The sequence below is a fragment of the Tachysurus fulvidraco genome, chromosome 10, assembly GCF_022655615.1.
Source record: "Tachysurus fulvidraco isolate hzauxx_2018 chromosome 10, HZAU_PFXX_2.0, whole genome shotgun sequence".
NCBI classification, from domain to species: domain Eukaryota; kingdom Metazoa; phylum Chordata; class Actinopteri; order Siluriformes; family Bagridae; genus Tachysurus; species Tachysurus fulvidraco.
The window spans coordinates 10,171,832-10,199,685 of NC_062527.1; the positions used below are offsets into that span (position 1 = coordinate 10,171,832).

Genomic DNA, 27,854 nt, shown 5'->3' on the forward strand with positions numbered 1-27,854 from the left:
ACACACACACACACACACACACACACACACACACACACACACACACACACACACACACACTTTTAACTGTGCTTTACAAATAAAAAAAACATCATATAACATTTGTAGATATAATTTTTTTTTATAAATAATATTTGCTGAAATTTAATAAACGAATGCCCTCGTGAAGGCTTCATCTGTTTCCTTTACGCCGATGTCTTTATGCTACTCCCCTTTAAAAGCCAGCTCTAGTGAGTAAGGTGTGTGTGGTTTGTGGGATGTGCTGAAATACCCATGTAAGATGACTCTGACGCTGAATGAGCAAGCAGGCCGCTGCTGTACAGAGCAGACGTCTGGGGCGTAGGCTACAGGAAAGAGCCCCACTCTGGTGAACGAGCATTTTCTTTATGAACTTTTAAAACATTATAAAATGATGAGTCGAGTAACGGGGACGTCCACCCAGGACACGCTCATTGAAATGAGCGAGACCGCGTCACAAGGTGGTGGTAAGTGTTTTTTTTACACGTTTTTATTTTTCGAGACGAGGAGTTGATCTGACAGTAAAGTTCAGTCTAGATTATTATTTAGCTCTTTAGACTTGATTAACTGCTACACAGACACATTTTGCGCGACTGTTATCTACTTTTATGAAAGTTTTTGATGTGTTTGTGCGCCATTTCTGGACCTACGTTTACTCACAGATATAATGTTACCTTGTGGGGTTTTATGGTTAGCACCGCAGACATGAAGCTGGAAAATAAAAACAATGTGAATTTTTGAAATTCAGATTGTTCTGATAGGCTGGGTTTTGTTTTTTATTTTTAGATATGTTTGAAACTTAGGCCTAGGCGTGTATGTCGGTAAACAAGGATACTGTGGATAACGGGATTGTGTTAGAACCCGGAGAATGACCGACATTTACAGACATGCGCAACAGGTCACTTATGCTTATGCTTCAAAATATGTTTGTATGCTTGCGTTACGTTTCCTGTCTGGTTTAAGATCTGAGTCTTTTTAAGACTCTCTCTGTCTCTCTTTCTCTTTCTCTCTCTCACTCACTATTTTTCTCTCACTCTATTTCTCTCTCTCTCTATTTCTCTTTCTCTCCCTCTCTTTCTCTCTCTTTCTCTTTCTCTCCCCTCTCTCACTTTATTTCTCTCTCTCTCTTTCTCTCTCTCTCTCTCTCTTACTCTACCCCCCCTTCTCTGACTAAGTGGAAATATTCTGTAACTCACTTAGCAATAGCAGTTGCTATTTTCCTCAGTCAGCCCCTTTTGAATAAACACAGAAAGCACAAAGCTAACAATCAACATTTCCCCATTTAAAAAAAAAATGACAAAATAGTTACAGATTATGATATTTCATCATCAGTATTTCCTGTGTAGAGCAACAATAAGTGCTATATCCTCTTCTTCATGAATTGTTAAGCAGAAAAACACTGCTTACACCTTGTCACTTTACCCCATTGCCCCACCATGTACCTTCAGACATACTTTGCACTCTGTTATCACACAGTGATCATGTGTGCAGATAGAGCTTCTAGGAACTTTGTTTTCAGTTCTTTAAGAGCGGTTGCTTTGGTGATAGAAGAGGAGTAGAGGAAAATCGTGTACTTATTTCACATAGCCAGACTTCTGCAGACAACGCAAACAGAATCTAGCTCATTTCTTTGTTCATTTTCACAACCCATGTAATATATGTTCCAGACAGTGTGATGGACTGTAGGCTCTGCCATTCTCTGCCATTTTTGTCCTACAAGTGAGCTTTTTGTGTGTAGAGTGCATCACACAGCCTGATAAGGAGGTGCTAGTGGTTGTAAAATTGACAATCTATAGGGACAAAGGCTTGTTATCTTCTAGTTTAGTTTTATGGTCAACCAAGGTTTTTGGGCTAGTCAGAAATTATGCTACAGTATCTATGTAGATTAAGCTTAATTGTTATACTTGTTTATTAAAAACAGATTGGGGACTTTTCACTGTCTACATATTTACTTTGCAGCTGCAATGGGTATATAACGGGGAAAAAGTTACATATTGTTGTGGAAGTTCTGAGGGAAAGTATATCACACTGGTAGACATGGGCAAGAGTAAAAAAGGTTTCACAATTTATTGTGTTCAGCTGTGCAGCAGGACCCAACACTCTGCATATAGCATGACGGGCCACGATCATTGATTACATTAAGGTGTTATAGACAGAACCCAAGTAAAGAAGATATGTAAAAGCAAAACATCACTAATCATTGGCTCAAAATCACCGCATGCTCATCTCCTGATCAAGCTACTCTGGACCAGCCACGGTCTGCTGGAAGGCCTACTAGAAGGTTTACTGGTTTATGCCTAATTCCCGACAACTTGTCTCCAGTCCCTTCTTCCCTTGTCATAATCTTAAGAAAACAACGGATGACAATATCAGTCTTTGGTCACTACAGATACAAGGTAAAAGCATAGAAGGACAAGGCCTTATAAAATCTTTAGATTAGAAATTTACACCACAATATGTATCCTCACAGTATTGTTTATTTTAAGCTGCCTATAAGCAAAGGCCAACTAGCAAGAAAAGTGAATTTAATACTGCAAGTAAAAGCAGGGACAGATGTTCTATCTTATGATAAGAGACATAGAAATTTTTTTGTTAGAATGGAAAAAGTCTACATCAGGGGTATTCAATTAAAATTCAAAGAGGTCCAGTTACTAAAATTTCCTCCCAGCAAAGGTCCGAATCTTATATTGTCACTTAAAATAGTATACCCTCATGTTAATAAAATCAATAACGCACATACATTTCTATATAATTTATTGTTAAATTTCAAGTGTTTTCAAAGACTGAACTTGTATGGCACTTGAATGGAAAACAATCCTGTAGTTGTCTTTACTACATGTCAAGTAACAGACAACAGACACTGAATTTCTTCTGAATAAAATAAATAAAAAGTGCAAACACAGCTTTGTGCAGCCTGAACTTAGGGCCTATATTTCAAGTAATGTAAAACATTCAGAATCTTTTGAATAAAATAAAAGTGACTTTAATCTTTAAGAAAAAAATTTAACAAAAGACTTTTGAGCTGCCCGTTTTTTTAAACATTAACTACATTAATAACACAGGAACCTTGGGCAAAAGAACATTTCAAGTAAAATAGAACAGGGCAGAATTTACTGAATAAAAGAAAAGTGCAGAGCTTTGAGCAGCTCCCTTTTTCCTCTCTCCTTTCCACCTCTCCTTACTCCCTTACTTTCCATCTTCCGTTCCTAGTGAGAGAAATGGGCATGTAACTGTCCTGCCAGTAGTTTGAATCTTAATTGTCCTGCCAGCGTAATTAAGTGCATTAATGCCACCTTCTGGGGCAAGCCGTGGCCTAATGTTCAGAGAGTCTGACTTGTAATCCTAAGGTTTTGGGTTCGAGTCTCGGGCCGGCCACGACTGAGGTGCTATTGAGCAAGGCACCGAACCCCCCAATTGCTCCCAGGGCGCCGCAGCATAAATGGCTGCCCACTGCTCCGGCTGTGTGTTCACGGTGTGTGTGTTCACTGCTGTGTGTGTGCACTTTGGATGGGTCAAATGCAGAGAACGAATTCTGAGTATGGTTCACCATACTTGGCAGTATGTCATGTCACTTTCACTTCTGCTCTGGAGTATGGAACAGAAACAATCTGTTTTTGGCTTGGCTTTTGATGACGCTCTTGTCGTAATAACTAGGTTAACTGCTCATGAACGAAAGATTTATCTTTTTATTAATATCAAAGAGCTTATAAAATCTCATAATATTAGATTATAATAAGGATGCTTAATATGATAATATTAGAATTTTAATGGATCCGGGCAAACCCGTCACTCGGTCCGGATCCGGACCGCGGTCCGCCATTTGGTGATGCCCGGTCTACATGCTTGATTTGCCTGATTATATAGAGACTTGTACTACAGTTTATATTTTTGCACTGTGATAAGTGAATATGTAAGATTAATAATGATACAGATGCTAATACATGCAAAAATGCAAGAATACAAACATTTATGTAGGTTTTGCAGTTTTTCACATTTTGCTGTTAAGTAGTTCCTGTTAAAGTTTACCCTGCATGTGTTTTTGAATCTGACATGTTACAGTACTGAGTCTCAAATCTGCAGGTGTGTGTGTGTGTGTGTGTGTGTGTGTATACATGCTTGTTGCCTCTCCTGATTCATGATAAAGAGGAAGTTACTTTTTCAGAAGAGGGAGTGTGGGCATGATAAAATATAAATGTTTATTACACTTGACATCATAAACTGAATTTTATTATAAACAGCATATTTTATTACACATGTGCGAATGTTGAATCTGATGTTTAATGTTTCTATCAATTCAAGAGCCTCAAATTAAAACAATATGATATGCCATAGATACACCCTTGGCTGTTATATTGTTTTGAGAGACTTTGCCATGAGAGACATACAGTATTTAGTCATTGTGACGTTTACTGAAAAGGTGTGTTTTTTTAAATACAGTATATATTTGCTTAAGTACTATCTTCTTTACACTGGCTGTAAGTATGTTTATTGAAGTCTTTGGGAGCTGATGATAGATGTTGGGAACATCACAAAGGAATAATGGATTTTTTTAAACCCATCCCTCCCTCAGGGCAATGTAGTTTGTGTGAACTGTACTATCCCAAACAGGCTTCGTGATATTAACATAAGGTGATATTGTATTAAAGTATTCTTTTTGAAAGCATTTTTTTTTACTGACAACAAAATAACTACTGTAATGTCAATACATTGCTTTGTAAGAAAGTACAAGTAAATGTCCTCATCCCTCCAAAATATGTTGCTATTATGCCAGCATACCACATGACCTGGGGTGGTGTACAGAAAATACCCTTTGGATGATTACTTACTGTATGTGCCATGAATTCTGGACATGAAAATGTCAAGCAGTAGCGTACTGTACTGCACGATGTTTCACAGTTTTCTTTTCCAAGTTCCTCAGGCCCAGTAAACAAGGCCTTGTGTATAATACATGTCCAAAACAACTTCCTTCTGATTAACTTCGTCTGTTTGCACTGTAAACATGCTTTAAGGCAGTTTGGTTTCCACTCACAAGCGTCATGCACTGTTTGCTACTTTTGTGGATTTTTCCCACGATTTGGTCATCTGAGACAAATTTTGAATATCCTAAAAGATTTCTAGAATCCTAGGGTAAAATATGTAGTATTTGATCGCTAGTTTGACATGATCACCGACAGCCGTTTAATGGCGGTTGAGATCAGTTTTTTCCTTCGATGAAGTACTGGTTGTGCCAGGTTTCAGACACTTACCTGCAGTGTGACACCTGCGACGAGATGCCAAACCAAGAACCAATAGGAGCGCCTAACTCGATGACGCACTTTGTGCGACAACTTCAAACCACCTCAGGGAAGATGTCGAAATGAGTCAAGGTGAAAAGTACATTAAAATGAACTCTACAGATTGTTTTTGTTTGCTGCCACCTGCCATTTTAGAGAGAGAATGCAGGTCTGAACGTGTCATGGATTGATGACTTATAACCCCATTCGAGTCTTCTGGTGTGTCCGATTGTGACATGTCTTGAATGTCGTACAGTCTGAAACGATGACAACTGAGATCCTACACTGTGACATGGGGATCATGTTCTTACAGTCTGACAAGCAACAATCGTAAAGGATTATAAAAAAATTGCACAATGTGTGTCTGGCTTAAGAAGAGGTAGATCACATTATGAAAATTAACCAGAAATATTCAATTGACCTCAGAGAAGCAAAATCCGTCTAGCAAGTCTGTTGTATTGCAGTAGTCAAGGCAACACAATTATTTCTCATCCCTGTTGCTTTAGGACCCTTCTGCATAGTGGGTAACATACAAAAATAGGCAAAAATAGACAGGTAATGCTGTATTTTTCCTTTACCGTTCAGCACAGTTGTTCACTCAGCATAGCACAGCACTATTGAAACTGGAGTGTGCATATATTTACATACATACAGGATTTACCAGTAACCACCAGACAAACCCAATATAAATACATGTATACTACAGAATCTAACAAATGTTTCGTAAAAGGACTATATTGAATACAGTATTTCTTACATAGGGATTAAGCATAAGGTGTTGGTCTGTTTAATATGTTTTGCTTCCACTCAGTACAAATACAAATCATGTAAAACATTAGACAATACTATTAATAATGTTATCAGTCAGCCGACTTGTAACCCGAAGGTTGTGGGTTCGAGTCTCAGGCCGGCCACGACTGAGGTGCCCTTGAGCAAGGCACCGAACCCCCCAACTGCTCCCCGGGCGCCGCAGCATAAATGGCTGCCCACTGCTCCGGGTGTGTGTTCACGGTGTGTGTGTGTTCACTGCTGTGTGTGTGCACTTTGGATGGGTTAAATGCAGAGAACGAATTCTGAGTATGGGTCACCGTACTAGGCTGTATGTCACTTCACTTCACTTCAAACAGATTAGGCACAAAGTATCGTTTGGACAAACCTGTTGGGAAACAAACCCATGAGACCCCAGTAACTAAACGGCCATCGAAAACATTGTTACCGGAATCGTTAGACTGACTAGTCATTAGGCAAAATCATACACAAATCCATGATCCATGGGAACATTTAATCCTACACTTTAAATTTATTTTGTATTGTTATTAATGTGTGATGTGTACAGGTATAAATTACACCTCCAGTAATGTGCTGACAAATGGCTGCACCGGTGTGGAAATCTCTACAGCTGCTACTTTGTACTGCTGCTTCATCTACTTCTTATACTTTCTTGTGTCTGTAGAGGACTCTGCTAACTCTGAAACTGCACACAGCTACTATTTATTTTACTACAGTTTGGATCTGCACCTCTCTTGCATACTACCTGGGCATTTGTGTGTATATGTGTATGTGTACATTTATTTAATCGTTCAAACCCTGGTTTTGGTCACTGAGTCTTACTACAGCCATAGAAAGTTCTATAATTATATTAGGGTCGAACGGGTAAGGCTCTAAATGGGATAGTTATTTCTTAGTAAATAGGCCAAAAAACAAATATACTAGACATCATGCCATGCCTATTATAAATATAGACTAGGTGGATAAATAATTAGGTAGATAACCCCCAAAAATCTAACACCAGTGTTTTCAATGGCAGCAAGAATTAAAACCTCGTTCCAAAAAACAGCTATAAAAGACTATGAAAGATATAAAAGCACTAACGATAACCATCAAACATCGAAACAATAATTTAGACTGGGTGACTTAAAGGTGACAGCTGATAACTGACAGACTAAAGGTCATTGATCTTCAGTTGTTTCCAAGACTATTTTGTAATGAAATTCTTCTTTGATGGCCACATTGGTCTATATTTTACTTTGGTTCATGGTTACCCACAACAATATTCCTCTATCAGCTGATAGTGGTGCCAGTGACATTTGGTTCTTGCTTCATCTCTGAAATCCATTTACTGTCTCTTGCTTTCTTACATTATATCTATACATTCTCTGTAAACCATTACAGTTTCAAAGCTTCAGCTTTCATGCTAACACCATCCTTCAAAATTCCTGCTCCTTATCTCATAGATTGCTAACTAACTGAGAATTTTGTTGTAGCTTAGTGCAGCTATGTGTACTACGGTTTAGCATTTGCTGTCTCCGTGACTTCTGCATTAGATTTCTCATTCACTCCCCTAGATTTCAAACTTTTCTTTGTGATTGTTGCAGCGAAAAATGCTTGCAGTGTTTTTTTTTGTTTGTTTGTTTGTTGTTTTTTAAAATGTGTGTTGCAGGTTTTTTTTTCCAGTTAACTGCTTGAAAGTCTACTGTGCATTTTATGGGGTTTGCTTGGTTTTTGCATTCATTATTGTGATCACAAAAACATGAAATCTTGAAGGGACTCAAGATTTTTTATATTTGGAAAATGGAGTGCAATGTATAAATACACACACAATCTCTACCATATTCACACTGTTGTTGAATTGTCATATTATTATTCGCTTGATTTATTTTTTAGATTTTGTGATTTTTTTTTTCCATTAAGGTAACAAATCAGGATCATGTTGTGCAGCTGCCTAGTTTTTGTTCTGTTTAATGGATTTGAGGCCTTTGTGGAAATATATATGTGTCATTTTCCCCTTTCCACAAAGTGCTGCTCTACTGGGTAACCTTGCACATTTTAGTTTCAGGTTCCTGTTTTACTTTTTTCTTTCATAAAACTTGCAGCTTCTTATATAGCTTGCTTTGCATGTTCTTAGTAATTGGAATGGATTTGCCAAATCACTGCTGATATTACACTAATCATTATCAGATTATTCCTGTCAGATTGCTTCATTGACAAATTCCACTTGAGGATAATTGACCAACAGATCTTATAAAATCGTGCAAGATCTGGTTTACAAAGTTTTGAAATTTTGACATAACTAGCCAGTTCCAAAGCATGTATAAGAGCAATAGAGATAGTAGAGATATAGCAGAGAGATGACATTTATTATGGGGTCAGAATTGTTTCGTTATTCTGAATAAATACACTATGATCCACAAATAAATATAAAGAGTTTCACAAATATTTTTACAAATTTCACAAAAAGAAATGAAATTCACAAATAAATAAAATGGGATTTGCAAATAAATTTTTTTTTTATAAATTGTATTTATTTGCGAATTGCTTCCTGCTCATTTCTGAATCGCGTTCTGTGCATTTGTGAATCACTGCACGCATTTGTGGATTGCGTTCTGTGCATTTGTGGATTTGAAACATTTCTAACGTCAAGACGTGCACAAGAATCCACAAATAGGTGGACTCCGCCCACCGTCTACTCCAGCCAATCACGTTCTGATTTACTCGCTCTTCACACTACCCCTGGACCCATTGATGATGCTGAAATCGTTTCCAAAGAAAGCAGAATTGAACTAACCCTTAGTGCTGGCTACAATCCATACAGGGTTACCAGATTGGGCTCGAATCTGCGACAAATGTTTTTTATTTGTTTTTTTTTAATCGTATTTTGCAGTACATATTACATTTTGATAGTGCGAGTAAATCAGAACGTGATTGGTTTGAGGTAGACCGTGCCACGATTGGTCAACGCCACGAGACCGTTGTCCGATTGGCTGGAGTAGACGGTGGGCGGAGTCCACCTATTTGTGGATTCTTGTGCACTTCTTGACGTTAGAAATGTTTCAAATCCACAAATGCACAGAACGCGATTCACAAATGCATGCAGAGATTCACAAATGCACAGAACGTGATTCACAAATGAGCAGGAAGCAATTCGCAAATAAATACAATTTATAAATTTTTTTTTTAATTTGCAAATCCCATTTTATTTATTTGTGAATTTCATTTCTTTTTGTGAAATTTGTCAAAATATTTGTGAAACTCTTTATATTTATTTGTGGATCATAGTGTATTTATTCAGAATAACGAAACAATTCTGACCCCATATTTATGACATATTTGGTCATGTCATGTTTCAAGACATGTTTCATTTTGTAATTGTGTATAAAGTCTTGCATAGGCTGCAGAGGACTTCATCGGTCTTTCACTGACCTGCACGTTCAGATTATATGGTGCTAGCTGTTTTCAGGAGAAACATTTGTGTCCTGTGATCATTTACTGTAGCGTAGCTTGTCAGCAGCCCCTCATAAACGATGTAAAGTGAATTTACAGTTGCAAAAGAGAGACCTCCCATAATCTGAATTGTAGTTGGATATGAGAACTTTTAAACCTTTATTTTTAGAGAGTTAAACACTACTTTTCTGGGTTAAACACTACTTTTCCACATTCTGCTTGCTGGAGATCTGTTAGATCATTTATGGACAGGGTGGATAGGGTTGCTTTGTCTTGGTCTTTGTTTGCTTTGAGCAGCTGCTCTTTATGATCATGTTTTTATGTTTCAATTTGATTATCTGCTTTCCTAAAGAGATTTAGTTTTATTTACAGCAGCAAGGCAGTCTATGCACACATTTCCACCATTCAGAGTAACACAGGATAATAGTTTATATGCAGTAAATATTGATAAGTCAGAATTTGAATTCATGTCCAGTGTTATTTTTCACAGTAGGTAGAAATAGCAATTTGCTATTTAATTTTCTGTAATAGAATTGCAACATGCATCGTAGATGAGTAAAACACAGGAAATGATGTCATGGAGAGAACATTTCTATTCAGTTTATTTTAAACTTCCTTTCTTTTCTTGTCTTTTATAGAGGAAAACAACGGTTACTTTCCCAATTCAGAGAGCGTGTCACTTCAGCCAACCAACACTAAGGTAATTCATAAACACACTCACACATTCTCTACTTTCAACATGATGTCACTTTATGTATATTTTATTTAATAAGCCATAGTACCAGCCTGCACCAACAGGGGGACCCTAAGCACATTTCGCTGCTTCTCTGCAGGAAGTGCCACTTAGTTTCAGTTGCCTAACAGATAATAAACAAAGATATAAACAATAGAGAGCTTCATCACACAAAAGACTGCTTCAGTACTGTTGCTAGGCATACAAGATAATGGTGTGCTAAATCTGCAGTGCTCTACGCTTATGTGCTATTTTGGCAGGCTAGAGGTGGTAATGATGGTACACTAAAGTATGTTAGTAAAATGCCTTATTTTTCATACTAGGCATATTTCTAAGTATCTTCATAACTGCATTATCTGAAACCTTGACGAAATTAAATGAGGTCTGAGCTTTAAATGTTGCATGTATTTTGACCAACAAGTTCTGACATGCAAATTAACACACAACCACCCCCACCACTCCCCGAACTTGCACATTATTTGAATATGAAAATGAGCTTGGCTACAATTTCCATTCTTTTCCCAGTATACTTTAGTAGCATAGGTAATCTTTTCAGCACAGTACATGACAGAATATATATAATGTGTATGTGTAAAAAAAAAAAAAAAAAGGCATAGACTCATTGCTTGCAGTAATTGTGGAAGACTGTGTGTGTGTGTGTGTTGGAGATACAATATGTAGAGGAAGTTCTTCTTTTGCTGTGATGCACAATTAGCTATTCCCTGCCAAATCCCAGATTACAAAAACAGCAGTCGGGAAAAACATAGTGATAATTTGCTTGTTGTTATTCGTGCAGTTGCTGTTGATATCACTTAAAGACTGTTATTCGTTATACTTGGTTCTTTTTTCCATTTCGATTTCTTTACAGAAGTTTCATATTTCATTCTTGGCTTTACCCCTTCACTCATACTTTACGTGATTTCAGCTCATTCCCGAATTGTATTACATCTGTTCCTTTCTGCAGTCCTTAGAAAGTCTTTGTTCAGAGTGCTGTGGCTCTGTGTCTAAAAGCTCCAGTCACTCCTCAGTGTTTTTGTGTGATAAGTGTGAACAAGAACACACTGAACCTGTCCAACATCATTCAAGCCTTGCAGGGGTAAGAGGTGTGTGTTTTTGTCTGTTATATGATGCTTTGTTTGGGAATGCTTTGCCAAACTTCTATTCCTCTTATTACTCTTGTACTAACACTGTGAGGTGTCCCAGAGCAGAGTGTATAGTGTTGTGAAAGTCAAGAAAGCTATAAACCTGGCTAGTTAAATTAATTTAGAATACTACAGTAGACTCTATTCTCCGCTGTTTTTATTGCATTAGTGGTTTATTGTACAGTAGGTTCAACACCTATTTTTAGTCTGTAGCACAGAGTGACATTTAGACTTTTATCCTTTGCCACAAGATTTCCTTGTGATGGTGACAAGCCTGTGTGAGACATACAAGAACCAAATCATTTGCTTTCAAGGAAATGGAAATTTATAATGTATTTATGAGCTGTAGAATAGGCCTCATTGCGGGATCCTGTGCTCTCATTGACGTGGCCAGGGTTCAATTCCCGAACAAGGAATTAACCTAGCCACTGAAGAGCTAACTCCGTGAATGCCCCAAGCCTGATAAAATGGGAGGGTGGCACCAGGAAGGGCTTTCTGCATAAAACCAGCACCATATATGCAGACTGAATAATCTGCTGTGCCAACCCTGAACATGGATCAGCTAAAAGAACAAACAACAACATTTATGAGCTGTAGAGTCATGTTGTTAGTGTTATTTACTCTGTAATAAAAATTAGTCATAAGAAAGCATTTTATCCAAAATGCTGTTACAATTTTATAGCAGAATGTGCTTTGCAGGTTAGAATGCAGTTTACCTTACGTGCTTACACTTCATGAACAGTGTGATGTCCATTACAGAGCTGATATTACCAGACATCCAAATGGTCACTCCTCATTTTAACAGAAAACATGCTGGATAAATATACCTGGAACTATCGAGTGAACCATTCAGCACCAAAAAAATTATTCTGTTCTCATAAAATTGGGCCTTATTCAGGTTGAAAATGCACACATTTAATTGCAAATCATTCGTAGAATTCATAGCATTTACCCAAGAGATTTGGTATTCTTGATAATCCTGTTCAGAAAAGAAATGATATTCTATCAAAAGCGTATGTTTGTATAGAGAGCTCTACATGTAAGAAGACTCCATGTTGTGAACTTTGAATGCAATCATGCAATTGGCATGTCTTATGGCTAAATGGCTTACTCATTTCAAGCAACAAAATGACTGTGCCGTTCTTGTGCATGCCCAAGTTTTGTCAGCACTTGCAAGATTTGATACTGGCATGTTTCAGATAAGTGACAGAGCTGTTATGTCTTAACTTTAAAACTTCATCATTCCACTTATGTTTACTCATCTTAAATATATCAGATTTCCTAAGAGCACATACCCTTTTGTTTGTCTTCACACTTTCTGGAGAGTTCACTGGTGCATGAGATGCTGAAGTGTGCATCTGTGTGAGAGACAAAACAAAACCGTGTCCCAGTGTGAAATGCTTGGTGCCTGTAATCCCCTGGTTATAATGTAGCTCTCCCTCCATTTTCATATCAAACTGTTGCTTTTTTCCACTTAATTCAAACGATTCACCTTTTCTGTAGTTTGTGTCCACAGTTTGGCTTTTCAGGTGCTATTACTTCGCTATTTTTATTGCTATAGATGGGAGTCAAGGTGACTTCCACTTTTTACTCTGAGAAATTTCCCTCACCACTTTCTCATTTCGCACTTCCACCTCTTTGTGAACTTTTCCTGTTATGTAGTATCATAAACAGGAATGATGAAATGAAAATGAGTTGAGTTGTGAAAACACTTCATTTGACTTTTTTTTTAAGATGCCTTATTTTAAGTGCCATACCTTGGTGCATGTGTAAAAAATGGTCTTTCTGTGTGTGTATGTTGTTTCTTAATCTTCAGCTGTTTTCCCCTCAGATCTGGAGGAAGAGAAGTCTGTTTCTGAAGTATCGCTCCAGGGTACGCCATGGTAAAGGGGGTTGGACTGAGTTTGGCTAGTGATTGACTAGAATGCTTAATTTGGCTTGTTTGTGTGCTTTACTTGGTTTGTTTGCCTGGTTGAAAAGGTTAATAACTGCCTTGATTTGCCTGATTTACTGCAATACAGGTGATACCAAGAGAGTCAAGATGTCGAATCAGTTTCAGCTTCAAATGACGTTTGGATATTTGGAGATTAAATAGGAATTAGCAAATAGATATGATATATAATGCTGTATGCCCTATAAAACAATTATATGAACAAACAAGTTTGACTCCATTTAAGTAAATTAAATATTGGAAATATGAGACTATAAAGAGGGTCAGTTTAACCCTGGTCATTTATAGTTTTTAAAATGTACTGTGTTTTGTATTTCAACTTTCATCAGATGACAAGATAAAGACTATTATATCATAGTATTAATTAAAAGTTCAATAATATGAGGTAAATGCCTTATGTATTGTTCCTATGGTTTATTTATTTAAAAGCAGGCTATTAAATTAGCCTTTAAAAGCATCTGCCTTATCTGAATTGTCATTAGACTGTGCTGCCGTCCTATGTAATATGTATAGATTCTGGATTTGGGTGATATTGTGCAATTCAAGGATGGTGACTGGTATTCATGTCTATTCAGTTTAAATGCACATTACAGTATAGCGTATGCCTATGCAGTTGCAATGACCATTCTGTATGCAACTTGAATAGCTTAAAAAGTATAGGAGAATTTGATCTGTTTATTTTCCAGTTTGTAATGTCCTTCATTATGGCTCAGTGAATGTTTAACAATATCTAAACAATATCTAATAACTCACCAAAGATAAAGAACTAGAAATAAATGAACTCTTCTCCAGACACCACAAACCTTTCAAGCAAGACTGTGATGAAATACACAAACAGGGATTTGTCACTGCTTTAATACCACTTTAAAGCTTTGTATTTCATATTACAACACACTGTATTAGCCTGCATTTCTAAAAGGGTGCATCAGAACACCACTGCAGACTTTTGACCGCCTGTAAATACAAAACAGAACCAAAATCAAAGTAGAAATTCTTAAATTAAATGAAAACTTCACTGTATTGGAAAATGTGAATCACTGTGTTGGAAAATATGGGAACTTCACTGGCAAACAATTTCCCTTAATTATGGCATAGTCATTCCTTGTTATTTTTTTCACACATTTACGGTAGGTAGAGGAACTAAGGTGATATAATGAGCAGCAGACATACACGTGCACATGCACACACACACACACACACACACACACACACACACAGATTATAAATATGAATTGCATAAACTGCATTAGGCATTTAATTTGACATTTCAGGGGAAACCACACCTCAGTCCTCTCATTTGAAATATGCCGTTCCTCCCTTCTCCTGATGATAAGCTCTCTGCGAAACATGAAACAAAATCATTAAGCTTTTTTAAGTCTCTCATCATGCCTTACTCCACAATTATTATGTGTCTGTTATTTGAAGGAGTTCTGTGTGGCATAGGGTGGAGCATTTTGACTGCAGTTCTGTAAAGTCCATATGGTACCACAAACTTACATGTAGCATAATACAGTAGCAAAGCTTATGGCAGACTGTGATTTTAAAAAAGAACTATCCAAATAATTCAAAGGCTGTAGTTGCTCAGCTTTGGCCTGTGATTTATTTGAGTGGTTTTTCAAATATAGATCTTTTCTGTGGAGGTATAGAATTAGGGGTGGCTGTGTTTAAAGAGTCCTTGTGACATGAAGCGAACTATAGTGACGTGTGTAATCTACAGTGTATAATTAAGTGACACGTGAGTGCTGGGTATACTGGGGGAAGGGAAGCACCCTTGTTGCTCACTCTTCTAATAAGGGTGGAGGGCTAATGTACATAAGCATCTGTTACACAAGTGGTATGTGTTTGTGTTGTTGAGAGAGAAGATAGAGAGATGTTTAAGAGGTCTTAGGCTGCTTTAGTACTTCTGACTAAACACAAAAACAAAACTTCTAATGAACCATTTTGTGGAGAACAAATGGCCAAAGTGAAGCATTATATATTCATTCTTGTGTAACCTGTGGATTCAGATGGCTGTATATCTAATTCTATGTTGATTCAAATGCAAAACATATAGTAAATTAAATTTAGATTGTAATGAAAAACATTAAAGATATTGCAAAACATACAGTACTTTGCTTTTGATTTGTATAGATGACGGATGAATAGTCAGAGACATTACGCATTTCATAATCGTTTTGGACAGAACATGGACGGAGGTTGTTTTATGTTGAAAATAAACATACAAATTAAATTATTTATAGTTGCATTTTTAGTTGTGCCCCCTGTTGGTATTCTGTTAAATCTCAGATCACATAATCGGGCTGTGGCCACTTTGCCTGCATGCTGACGTCATGACCAGCCCCCACTCTGACTCTGCCGTGCATGACTGGGCAAGTGTGCGCTTGCTCTCCTCACACATGTTAAACAAGACGAATGGAATGCAGCAGACGTTTGAGTGTGTGAGAGTAGTGTGCGGGGCGTCTGGTGTTGGTATTTTTACTAGAAGTCAATCTGGAAGCACTCAATTAATGCAGCGTCTTGAGGAGGAGAACGTCATGGAGGAGGTAAACTGCTCTACTGTCTTCCGTCCCTCCTCCATCCCCTAGTATCTTGTCTTCTTAAAGATGCTTGGACTGTTCATAGTAAATAAGATCAAGGCAGAGATGGAGCTAACTAACGGAAAGAATGTGTCTTGGAGAGGTGGTGGTGGATGTGTGTCTTGTTTGTTTGTATAACTGTATCCTTGGAAGCAATGTGACTTCCTGCTAAAGATTGCAGGATCTCGATGGATGATTAAAGAGATATGATGTGAACAGCAGTACTCTGCTTTGCAGTTAGTTTGATTAGTTAGATATATTCAGCAAGCATGAAGAGAAACTGCCTGGTGTTGTGCTTTCATTGCACTGGAGTGGATGCCTTAATGGTCATGTAACATATTTGTTATTTATAGCCTATGACAAACAGCTGCAGGATGATCCATCCCTTCTTTTGCATTGTGTGCTTAGATCAATTTGAGCATGGGGCAGTTTAGACAGAAGGTCCAGTGTGTTTTTTTTTTCTTTTTCAGGAGGTTGTATTGACTGTACAGAAGCTTGCAATGTTTGTCTGTGTGCATGTTCCTGCATCCAAGATAATATAATAAGTTCCAACCATATAGGTTAAATCGGTCTCAAGCTGTGGTGTCATGGGATGTAAAGAAATGTGATTATGTATTGATTTTACTCGTGATGCATTTTGATACTGTTTGCCTATTGCTGGTCGCATTACAATATGTTTACATTATAATGTATGTTCCTTTGCAGATAAAAAATATGACAGTCTTTATTATAAGCCATCCTTGTCTAAATTAATACTTGCTTTGCAATGGTAAAATCATGTTGACGCTGAAGAGAGAAAAGCCGCCTCTCCTCTGCAGTGACCGACAGGAACAGAGGCCACGCCCCCACTCCTAGTATGGAAAAGCACAGACTCATCAAGGGAGAGAAAGATAGAATATCAGAAAGAAACTACTATGTTTTTAGAAATGAATTTGATTAATTACTAACAACATAAATAAGAAAGTTCTTGTATTGAATTTACTGATAATATTTGTGATCAAAATAATATAATTTGTGCTTCTATCTCTGTGGCAACAGTTTGGGAAAGACCTACATTCTGTATGTATTTGATGGTCAGTTGTCTCCAAACTTATGACCATATAATGTATTTTCCGTCTCAGAAAAGCAAACTGTATGGTCAGTCTTATAATTTTGCGATACAAGTGAATATGTCCCTAAGCTGATAAATCTATAGCAAACCCTAACATGTACCGAATGTATGTAATATATATTTAAATTTTTGAATTTGAATGTAACTCATCTGAAAGTAAAAAGCACTACTTTGTTTGGGAGGATTTAGGAGACTTTCAGGTCAGAAAACCTGTAAATTTTACCAAGTTGGGTTTTTTTTTTTTGCCTTAATATGATGTATCTTTATGTTAATCATATGAAGGCCCATTTGTTCCCAACTTGCAGTTGATGTATTGGGGTGGATTTTGTGGGTTTAGTATAAAGTGTTGAAAGCTTGTTGTGTATTAACCTGCTTGGTGTGCCAAAATGATAGTGCTCATTGATATTAATGTGTTGGTACTGAGAACATAACATTTATCAAAGCACCTGAAATCTCATGTAATCAAATGTAAAAAAAATGTGTCTCACATACAGTTTGTTTTTGTATGCAGGTGGATAAACATAATCAGAGTAAAGACTCTATATACTTCCGAGATGGCGTCCGGCAGATAGATTTTGTTCTCTCTTATATCGATGAGAAAGACGGAGAAAGAAAACAGGTGAGCCATTTTATTTTTATTTTTTAAAACAATTCGATCAGCCATAACCTTTAAACCACTGAGGGGTGAAGTCAATAACTGAAATGTCAAGAAATGGGAAATTATCGATATTAGGCATTAAGTGAACAGTTGTGAAGGCTAGATGACTGGGTCAGAACACCTCTAAAACAGCAGGTCTTTTTTTTTTTTTCCGAAAGACTTAACAAAAGTTGTCCAAGGAAGGACAACCAGTGAACCAGCAACAGAGTCATGGGCAATCAATGCTCAATAATGAGCCTACTGCAACAGAATCTGCTGAAAAAGTTCATGCTGGCTATGAAAGCTAAAAGCTTCTACTATTACAAGTGAGCATCTAAACCATGGCACAATAGAAGAAGGTGGCCTGGTCTGATGAATCACATTTTCTTTATCATATGGAGAGCTAGGTGTCTGTCATGTACCTGGGGGAAAAGATAGTACCAGAATGCAATATGTCAATAGAGGCAGTGTGATTCTCTAGGCAATGTTCTTCTTGGAATCCTCAGATCCTGGCATTCAGGTTGATAATACTTTGACACAAACATTGTTCCAGACCACCCCTTCATGATCGCAGTATTCTCTAATGGCAGTTGTCTCTATCAGCAGGATCATGTTACCTGCCACATTCCATAAATTGTTCCTCCAAATTTTTCAATAAAGTATCTGTGGGATGTTTTGAACAAGAAGATTTGCGAGCCCCCATCTCACAACTAAGAGGATTTAAAGGATCTGCTGCCCACCTTCAGAGGTCTTGTGGAGTCCATGGCTTGACAAGTCAGAGGTGTTTTGTAAGCACAAGGGGAACCTACATAATATTAGACAGGTGGTTTTAATGTTATGGCTGTATTGTAATGTGTTTATGTAATTTTATATAGTACTACATGAAAAGGACAATAATGTCAAATACACAAATATTTAAAATTTTCACACCAGGCTACAAATGAATTATATATTTGTATAAATATTAGGATACAAAAAAAAAATAAAAACAACAAGCAATTTGGGTTTATATGCTATTCTAATTCTTCTTAGTCTTTTACTGTGTGTGTGTGATTCTAGTTCAATCCCTAAGTTAAACCTCAACATCTTTTCCATACTTAATTACACAGGAAAGAAGGAAACAGTATGAAGCTAACCTGCAGAAGGCGGGGCTAGAGCTGGAGCTTGAAGACAAATCGGTGAGTAGGAAGAATCTAAAATGCTAAGGCAACTGTTTCAGGGCATAAATTGGTTTGCCTTTAAGTTAAAAGAAAAAAGATGTGTATTATAAATTAATGTATCAGTAATGTACAGTAGAAAGGTACTAAACAGTAAATAACAAAATGTTGATACACTATATGGCCAGAAGAATGGAAATACTTAAGGTTAACACCCATATTTGCTATTTGAACATCCCATTACAAAAGTATGGGCATTAACATGGAGTTCGCCCCTTTGACAGAAGGCCTGTAATTGTTCCAGTTCAAGATGTTGAGGTGAAGTTGAGGTCAGGTCTTTGTGCAGACTAGTTCCTCCACCTCTATATTTGGCAAACCAAGTGTTTTTGGATGTTGTTTTATGCACAGGACGTTTGTCCTCCTAGAAAAAGGAAGGACCTTCCTCAAACTGTTGCAAAGTTGCAATTGTCTATACTTTGTATAATTTACTGTATAATTTCCTTTCAGTTGAGCTAAGGGGTGTAGCCCAAACACTGAAAAACTGCCCCAGATCGTACTCTGTTAAGCTAATGTCTACCACCACACTCTACTAGAGCTAATGATTGACATAACACTACATAACGTATCAGAAATCAGGTCTGCTTATTTTAAATGATTGTTCTTCTGTTGTATTATATTCTTAATAATGACCTTGCATCACACTTACATAGGCTGTCGCTTAACATTGTAGATTTTTGTGTGCTGTCACCCCCTGGTGACAAAAGAGAGAATTGTTTGAGGAAAAACAAGGTCAAAAACAGATGTTAAAACTAAATGGTTTATTACAAAATAATTAATGTATCTCCACTTAGCCATACGTTATTCAATGCATTGATAATAAGGGTGCTTCTCAGTGCAATTTATTCTTCTGCCAATTTTTAAAAGTGGTGTGCACAAAAAGTGTCTATACGCTTTTGACATGTCCATGTCATGTTTGGTGTATTGATTTTGAATGATTGATGTTTGTTGTTGTTGTATTACATTTTTAACACTAACCTGCATCACTGCTTTAGCTAACTCTTCTAAATCTAATTGTTTATAGGAATCTGAAGATGGGAAGACTTATTTCCTAAAGATTCATGTCCCATGGGAGGTGTTGGCAACCTACGCTGATGTTTTAAAGATAAAAGTGCCTTTCAAAGTCAATGACATCCCTGAAAGTCGTGAGATTCCTGTGTCCTGGCTGTTCACACCATTCCGCCTGCCTGATTCAGTCATGAACCCTGAACCAGACTACTTCACCGCCCCCTTTGACAAGAGCAAGATCGATTTCTTCCTCATTGAAAATAAAAATACCCTCTTCCCAAACTCCACACGCAACAGGATAGTAAGGGACTTTACGTTTAATGAGTGTTTACTTGATAATGTATTTTGTACATTTAGATTCACCATAATTGCAATTTTTATCACAAAAAGACCAGATAAATGAACAAAAAACATTTAACTGACATTACTGTCTCTGCAGGTATATTACATCCTCTCCCGTTGCCCTTACAATAAAGAAGACAAACTTAACAAGGACAAGAGAGGCATCAAGCGGCTGCTTAACAACGGAACGTACACATCAGCCTTCCCTGTGCATGATGTAAGTCTCTTCCAAAGGCTTCAGTGTACCTAGGAACAGGAATTTATTGAATTCCCACACTCTGGGCCACACATGGCTAGTCTCTATAATTTTAACATTGATCACTTATATACATAATTCATTTTCTGAAATATAATGTCTGTGCATGTTATGCAGTGCAGATACTGGAAAAGGTCTGGAGACCCTAACTGTGAGAATGAGCGATATAACCTGTACCAATACTGGGCTCGTTTCTGTCGCTTCTACAAGGAGCAGCCACTCAATCTTATCCGGTGAGGTCAAAAATGGAAAAGCATGCCCATGTGCTACAGTATATTCCCTTACGTATCTATCTCTTTTGAAACGACAATATTCTCTGTTCTGTAGGAGATACTACGGGGAGAAGATTGGGATCTATTTTGCTTGGCTGGGCTTCTACACTGAAATGCTGTTCTATGCTGCACTGGTTGGACTTATCTGCTTTATTTATGGACTGGCAACCTATGATAAAGAAGTCTGGACGTGAGTGAGAAACTGAATGAAAGAGGGAGTAGGAGACAGAGAATAATGAAGGTACAGCAGTTAAAACAAAAGTACTGATATATGACATATTTTTGCAGTAAAGAAATCTGTGATGACAAAATTGGTGGAGAGATAATCATGTGCCCTCTCTGTGATAAGAAATGTGGCTATTGGAAACTTAACAGCACCTGCAACTCCACGTGGGCAAGTGCCACAATTATTTATATAATCATTATTATTTATTTTTTAAAATTATGCTGTTTCTATGTTATTATGTTAACAGAGAATAAACTCACCTTTTCCCACTTTTTTGACAGCAATCACATCTCTTTGACAATACAGCTACAGTGTTTTTCGCTATATTTATGGGTATCTGGGGTAAGACATGGTTATAACTATTTCTCTTGACATTGTTTGAATTGTTCTGTGTGCTGTTACCCCTGGAGAATTAGAAATTGTGTACCAAAAGCAAAATCACAAAAAACGTAATCAACTCTGTTATTAATAAATAATTTATGCATGTGTAAACAGCCATAAATATCTGCCATCAATGAGAGTTTGATTGATTGTGCAGTGACTCTGTTCCTGGAGTTTTGGAAGCGGAGACAAGCCAGGCTGGAGTATGAGTGGGACCTGGTGGACTTTGAGGAGGAGCAGCAACGGCTGCAACTTAGGCCTGAGTATGAGACCAAATGCACCGGTCAGCGTGTTAATCGTGTCACACAGGTACAGTACTGCTACAGCAGGTAGAATTTTACTCCAGGGTCACGATTTCAGGCCTGTGTTCAGTCAAAAAAATTTCTCGCTTCTCTACATGGATTTCCTCTGTTTTCTGGTTTCCTGCCACTGTCCAGAAAAACATGCCAGTAGGTAAACTGGCTAAGATAAATTGGCCTTAGGTGTGAATGAATGTGTGCAAAGTGTATTCCAACCTCATACTCAGTGTTCCTGAAATTACACAGATCCACCATGACAGTGACTAGGATTAACCGGTTTCTGCTAGTGAGTCAGTGAACATTTTAACTGTCTCATACTGTATGGTTTGAAATCTCAGGGCTTCCTTTTTTATGCCCATCCTGAATTGTCTCTGTGGACAGTAGGTGCTTCAGTCAGTTGTGCTCGTGTTCTTTTTAGGAGTTGGAGTGGGTTCTAGACCAGACAGTAGGTGATTTTTTAGGCAAGGTCATCTTTTGCTGGGCCACTGTGGTCCTATGGGTAAGATTTTAATTGGATGAACTTTTATGGGTGTTTGATTGCTTTGCAGTGCGTACACACTGACATTGCAGTTTAAAGGGGTAAATCAACCTTGCAGCTGTACTCACTAGCTTTCTTTTATCAGGTGCACTTGCCATATAGTGTAGGTGAACTTTGTATGTCATAACTGACTGTAAAACATATGTTGTGCAAAACCGATAGCCACCTTTTATCACAGCAGTCAAGACCATTACAGATATTTACTTTTTGGTTGTTAAATGTTACACATAAAACACGATAAATACTAGCGTATTTAAATATATATAAGTATATTTATATAGATCAAATTAAAATTTGAATAGAAATACAGCAGCTTTTAAATAATTTATTTTACTTTACTTTTACTTTAGTTGTTTCCCATCAACATTTCTTATGTAGGTTATGTTTAATACTCTTTAACACTGCAGTGTAAGGCATTACACTATAAACTTACTTGCCATTTCGTCCTGCAACCTGTTAAACTGACTAGTAAAGGTAGACACAAGTTTGGTATAGTTAAAAAACAGACAATATCTGTGTTAAGTATGTTTACATAATGCAGGTTTCATTGCAAGTGCTTTTTGTGATTCAAAACCATCTTAAAACATGTTTTCTAATGTTTGTGAGTAAGCTACAGGGGAGAAGACCCCTCTAGCTACGGTCTGCTAGGGACAACCTACTGTATGCCTGCCTAGATATGTGCTCATAATAGTTGCTATTTGCTAACTGCTTTGTTCCCTGCTGTGCTTGCATGGTGTGTAGGAGATGGAACCTTACTTTCCCGTAACAAGCAAATGTGCTCGCACCTGCCTGTCCGGGGCCACCGTCTTGTTCTGGGTGAGCATCACAAGAACAGTTAACATCAATAATTTTTGACACATAATTGTTAACATCGTTCCTTCTAAAAAACACATAATTACTACTTTTTGAAATTCATAAATTTAGCAACTCACCTAATGTTAAGAGTAAATAAATAATTTGATATAGTCAACACTGTGGAATATCTTGTTTGCCTGCTTGGACACTGAACAGACAAGATGAATGTAAGTTAAAGAGTGGAAGCATGGTTTGAGTAGCATGTAGTGGTGTGACTCATGGCCCATCTGTTGGCTACAGTATGTTTTTTTTCTCTGTGATAGCAGTTGTATTACTATATTTAATCAGCTTTGTAGCTAAATAGACAATATCTGAGAATATTGGTTGTGACGTGTCTGTTTTCTGCTTTCACATGATATCTGTACATCAAGATCTCACTAATCATAGCAAGTATAATCGGGGTGATAGCATATCGGCTGGCTGTGTTTGCTGCTCTGGCTAGCATTATGAAAGACAGCCCGACCAATAAGCTGGAAGTGGTGGGCTCACTAATCACCCCACAGCTGGCCACATCTGTCACAGCTTCTTGCATCAACTTCGTGATTATCATGATACTTAACTTCCTGTATGAGCGTGTGGCCATATGGATTACAGACATGGGTGAGTTATAAAACTTATTATTCTCTTTTGGGAACCTAATAGGCATCATGATGAAGGTTCTCCTGATTAACCTGTCCTGTGCTTGCTCTTTGCAGAAGTCCCAAAAACACATCTCGAATATGAAAACAAACTGACCATCAAGATGTTCCTCTTCCAGTTTGTTAACTACTATTCCTCCTGCTTCTACGTGGCCTTCTTTAAAGGAAAGTTTGTGGGCTACCCTGGCAAATACGCATACATGTTCAATGAGTGGAGCGGGTTGAGGAATGAGGAGGTACACTTCTGTTTTTCTGTTTGTTTTAATGTGTCTTTTTTTTATGCAAGCTTAGTCTGCTTTGTCTAATAGCAATGCATTTGTGAATAAGAAACATCTATTTAATGTTAGTAATCTTGGCCCTGTAGTGTGACCCTGGTGGTTGCTTGATTGAGCTGACGACTCAGCTTGTGATAGTGATGGCTGGTAAACAAGTGTGGGGAAATATCCAGGAGGCTTTACTTCCGTAAGTATTAGAAAAATCATTATCTAAATTTTGGATTTGCCAGAATGTTTGTGTGTTGGTTTAGGTAGCAGTTTTATACAAGTGTTGACTTGTGTCTTTTTTTTTTTTTTTTACCTGTGGCTGTCGAATGTTTTACTGTTCAAATACTATATAAAATTATATTTACAGAATCAAAGACAAAATGTGTTTTCATTATTTCAGAGGCACACATTATTTTCACACATTTTTAATTACATCAACTTTTTCTGATTAAATATATTTCAAAAACATTTAGTATACTAAAATGAAATTACATAGTAAGGATCTCAGAGCATTTCTTTGGACATGGCAACAATTCGGGACTCTCTCTGGAAAAAGAAACTAAACAATAATTATTTTATAGCCATAAATTGATGCTAAATGGGTGTGAACTTTAATAATCTGTTTTTGTGTGTAGCTGGTTGCAGAACTGGTGGAGCAGCAGGAGTGCTCGCAGCCATCCGGAGAGTCTGTACAGCCGTTGGGAGCAGGATTATGATCTGCAGAACTTCAGTCAGTTTGGGCTATTCTATGAGTACCTGGAAATGGGTGAGTTACATGTGTTCATTCACAGGTATACATACATGCAACTCTCTCTTGTAACCAAGTATTTTACAGGCAGAGGGTGCTGCAGTGCTGGTAGCATTTATTATTACTATATCTGTATAAATCACATCTCTCTCTTTCTCTCTCGCTCCCCAGTGATCCAGTTTGGTTTTATTACATTGTTTGTGGCCTCCTTTCCATTGGCTCCTCTCTTGGCTCTGATCAATAATATTCTTGAGGTGCGTGTGGATTCATGGAAGTTAACCACACAGTTCCGCAGACCTGTAGCAGCTAAAGCTCACAGCATCGGTGCCTGGGAAGAGATCCTGAATATGATTGCCGTCTTCTCCGTAGTAACTAATGTGAGAACATATTTCTTAACACTTCTCACTCTTCTGATTTAGTTCCAATGCAGAAGCATATAGAAGGAGCCTAACTTTTTGCATTTACTCACACTTTTATCCTTGTGATGTGGTTTCTCGATCATATATTACAGCTACCAGTGCAATCTATGCTACAGCAAGCTGTTGAACTGTCATTTTCATTTTCACTCACTCTCTTTATTTGTTTTTCCTGATCAGGCATTCATTGTGGCCTTTACTTCTGATATGATTCCTCGGCTGGTGTATCTATACGCATATCAAACAGGCACTGAACAGAGTATGCATGGCTACATCAGCAATAGTCTATCCGTCTTCAACATCTCGCAGATCCCACCTAAAAACAGACCTGACGATAATGAGAATCCTGCCTGGTTCAACAGCTCTGTGATTTTCACTTGCAGGTTTGTGTCTCTCTTGTGGATATATTAAGTTTAAACATAAACACAATATGAATTTGAGTATAAAGCCAGGATTTGAGTCTCGTGATTTATAGTAAATACAAACCATGTGTATAGGTACCGAGATTACCGTTACCCCCCAGGGCATGAGTACGAGTACTCCCACACCATGCAGTTCTGGCATATCCTGGCAGCCAAAATGGCTTTTATTATTATAATGGAGGTAGGACTATTTCCCTTGTACTGTCATTATATATACAATAGCCTTTGTTTGATGTTAAGCTCATCATTAAGCTACATCTTTGTCTTTCTCAGCATGTTGTGTATGTGGTGAAGTTCTTTGTGGCATGGCTGATTCCGGATGTGCCGTCTGATGTAAAGGCTCGTATAAAGCGGGAACGTTACCTAGTCCAGGAGTACCTGCACAACTATGAGGTGGAGAAGCTTAAAGTGCAGCTGGCTCAGAATGGAAATGGAGGCCAGTGCATCTGCCCTGAAATAACTGCAACTGCGAAACATGAGGTGCTGTCTGAATGCCTAACCTAGCCTGAGGCACATCCCAGTTTCCCTCACAGCAAACTCATTAAAAAGTTATTAGCCACTTACCTCACTCTTGGCAACAAACTCTTCCAGCTCTTAATTAGGATCAGCTCCATTCTGCTTATATTCATTTGGACATCAAGATCCTGTACCAGGTTCTAAATTAGCTCTCTTACTCTAAGAAGGTTGATACACAAAATGTGGCAATTTTATTCTGTGAACCATGGAGCTGGCCATGTTTTTCTTACATTGCATGCTGTTGCCTCTTTCCTCACTCGGTTTAAATTAATTTTTAATTTCATTTAGAAATGACATTTTTAATTTCGTATGAGATTTGTTTCTGTTTAAATTCAGATACAGGACTAAAAATTTTATGCATCCAAATACAAAATGCCTTATTAACACTCCTGTCCTAGTGTGCATTACTCTTCCTTCTTTCTTCTGCCTTCTGATAAGATGTGTCTAAGGAACTCAACGGTCTATGAAGATAGAAATTTAAAATGGAAAAAAAAATCTATTGTATAAAATTGTTTTTATTTATTCCAAATTTTAGTCTTGACTTACTCTCACCATCTGTATGTTTTATATTTTGCTATTTTACAAAAAGCTCGTTTCAAATTAGATGTCAAAGCACTAATCACCTAGTATTTTCACCATTCAACCACCATGCAGTTATCACACTTCTATGCAAATCAAATTAGATGCAACTTCTCAAGACTGTTAGAAAAACTTTAAGTGCTTATATGCCAATATGCACCATATGTTCTGTTATGTTTCTGCAGTCAGCTGATGTCACCAAAGCAGTCAAAGATAGCTGAAGGCAATCAGTGTGTCTTATAAGCCAAATTCTGTCAGTCAGTGCCTGCTATTTAAAACTGAAGTGTTAGGATAATGAAGAGTAAGCGACTTTTAATGCATGACTGAAAGAGCAGACTTGGCCATGCTAATGGCTTTTAATGTGCCTTTATTTATCTATATGTTTATTCCTGTGAAAAAATGTCCAGCTGTAGCTGTGGGGACACTGTCATTTTGTTTGTTCCATTTTTTGTTCATTTTATCGGTGAGGAAATGTTTTGAGTTTTTGCACAGAGCACTTATGTACTGAAGGAATCCGTACGAGATTATCGTATTTACACTACAGTATCAATGTTGTTCTAATTAAAATGGTGTCTGATAGATTAGATCATGTGAATCAATGTAAATGCTTTGACAACTTCACCTTGCATTGTAGCACAATAAATACATTTTTGCTAAGAGTAAAGATTTTCTTTTTATTAACAAAAGCAGATGATGATTGCCAGTACACTTCCTTTTGCAATATACATATACAGAGACAAATAATCATGTATCCTGTTCTAGTTTTACTATTTTGAATTCATGACATGATTTCTGAAGATGTAACTATTTTGTTTATTTGTTATTGAATTATGACTGTCAGGACCTTTTAATGCAGGAAGCACCTAAACTATGGCACCAAAGCTATGCTTTTCTATCACTATGCAGGCTTTAACTTTAAATTGTCTAATTTCAATAAATATTCTGTATCACAAAAAAGTCACATTCTAATCCATTTTGTTATTTGATCATAGCTTATCTTTTTTGACTGACAGCTTGAGATTATTTTAGGGCATCACATGTATCATGTACTGCATAGATTATATAATGCTGGTTCTGAAGCAGTTATCAAAATGTTATTGGTTCTGCATAAATGAATGAATATTGTTTTAAATAAAACACAAATTACATTTTTAATACTTTTTCTTGTGTCAAAATGTGTTTTATTTTGAATATTACTTTCTGGTAAATCAAATAAAGT

At 37.3% G+C, this 27,854-nt stretch overlaps 1 protein-coding gene across 4 annotated transcripts; it reads left to right on the plus strand.

The window, feature by feature from the left end:
• The first annotated feature begins 235 nt into the window (after window positions 1-235).
• Window positions 236-27,795, plus strand: ano5a (anoctamin 5a). Of its 4 annotated transcripts, none has more exons than XM_047819538.1 (22): window positions 236-485; window positions 10,151-10,212; window positions 11,210-11,341; window positions 13,219-13,260; window positions 17,537-17,644; window positions 18,772-18,840; window positions 19,901-20,185; window positions 20,324-20,443; window positions 20,600-20,715; window positions 20,810-20,944; window positions 21,043-21,148; window positions 21,262-21,322; window positions 21,519-21,670; window positions 22,079-22,159; window positions 23,425-23,653; window positions 23,749-23,927; window positions 24,056-24,153; window positions 24,590-24,720; window positions 24,874-25,079; window positions 25,299-25,501; window positions 25,616-25,721; window positions 25,814-27,795. In XM_047819538.1, the coding sequence occupies exons 1-22, from the start codon at window positions 410-412 to the stop codon at window positions 26,042-26,044; spliced, it is 2,928 nt and encodes a 975-aa protein (XP_047675494.1). In that variant the 5' UTR covers window positions 236-409; the 3' UTR covers window positions 26,045-27,795. The 4 variants fall into 4 exon arrangements, with proteins under 4 accessions (XP_047675494.1, XP_047675493.1, XP_027029000.1 ...); XM_047819537.1 differs by lacking the exon at window positions 22,079-22,159 and adding an exon at window positions 22,940-23,014; XM_027173199.2 differs by lacking the exons at window positions 11,210-11,341; window positions 13,219-13,260; window positions 22,079-22,159 and adding an exon at window positions 22,940-23,014 and having other exon boundaries at window positions 237-485.
• Window positions 27,796-27,854: the final 59 nt, after the last annotated feature.

Excerpts from the sequence above, each read along its gene's own strand:
- ano5a (XM_047819538.1), top strand. The coding sequence starts at position 410 with ATGATGAGTCGAGTAACGGGGACGTCCACCCAGGACACGCTCATTGAA. Across the intron at positions 13,261-17,536 it reads TTCTGAAGTATCGCTCCAGG|GTGGATAAACATAATCAGAG; the intron begins GTACGCCATGGT and ends TTTTGTATGCAG. Across the intron at positions 20,716-20,809 it reads CAGCCACTCAATCTTATCCG|GAGATACTACGGGGAGAAGA; the intron begins GTGAGGTCAAAA and ends TCTGTTCTGTAG.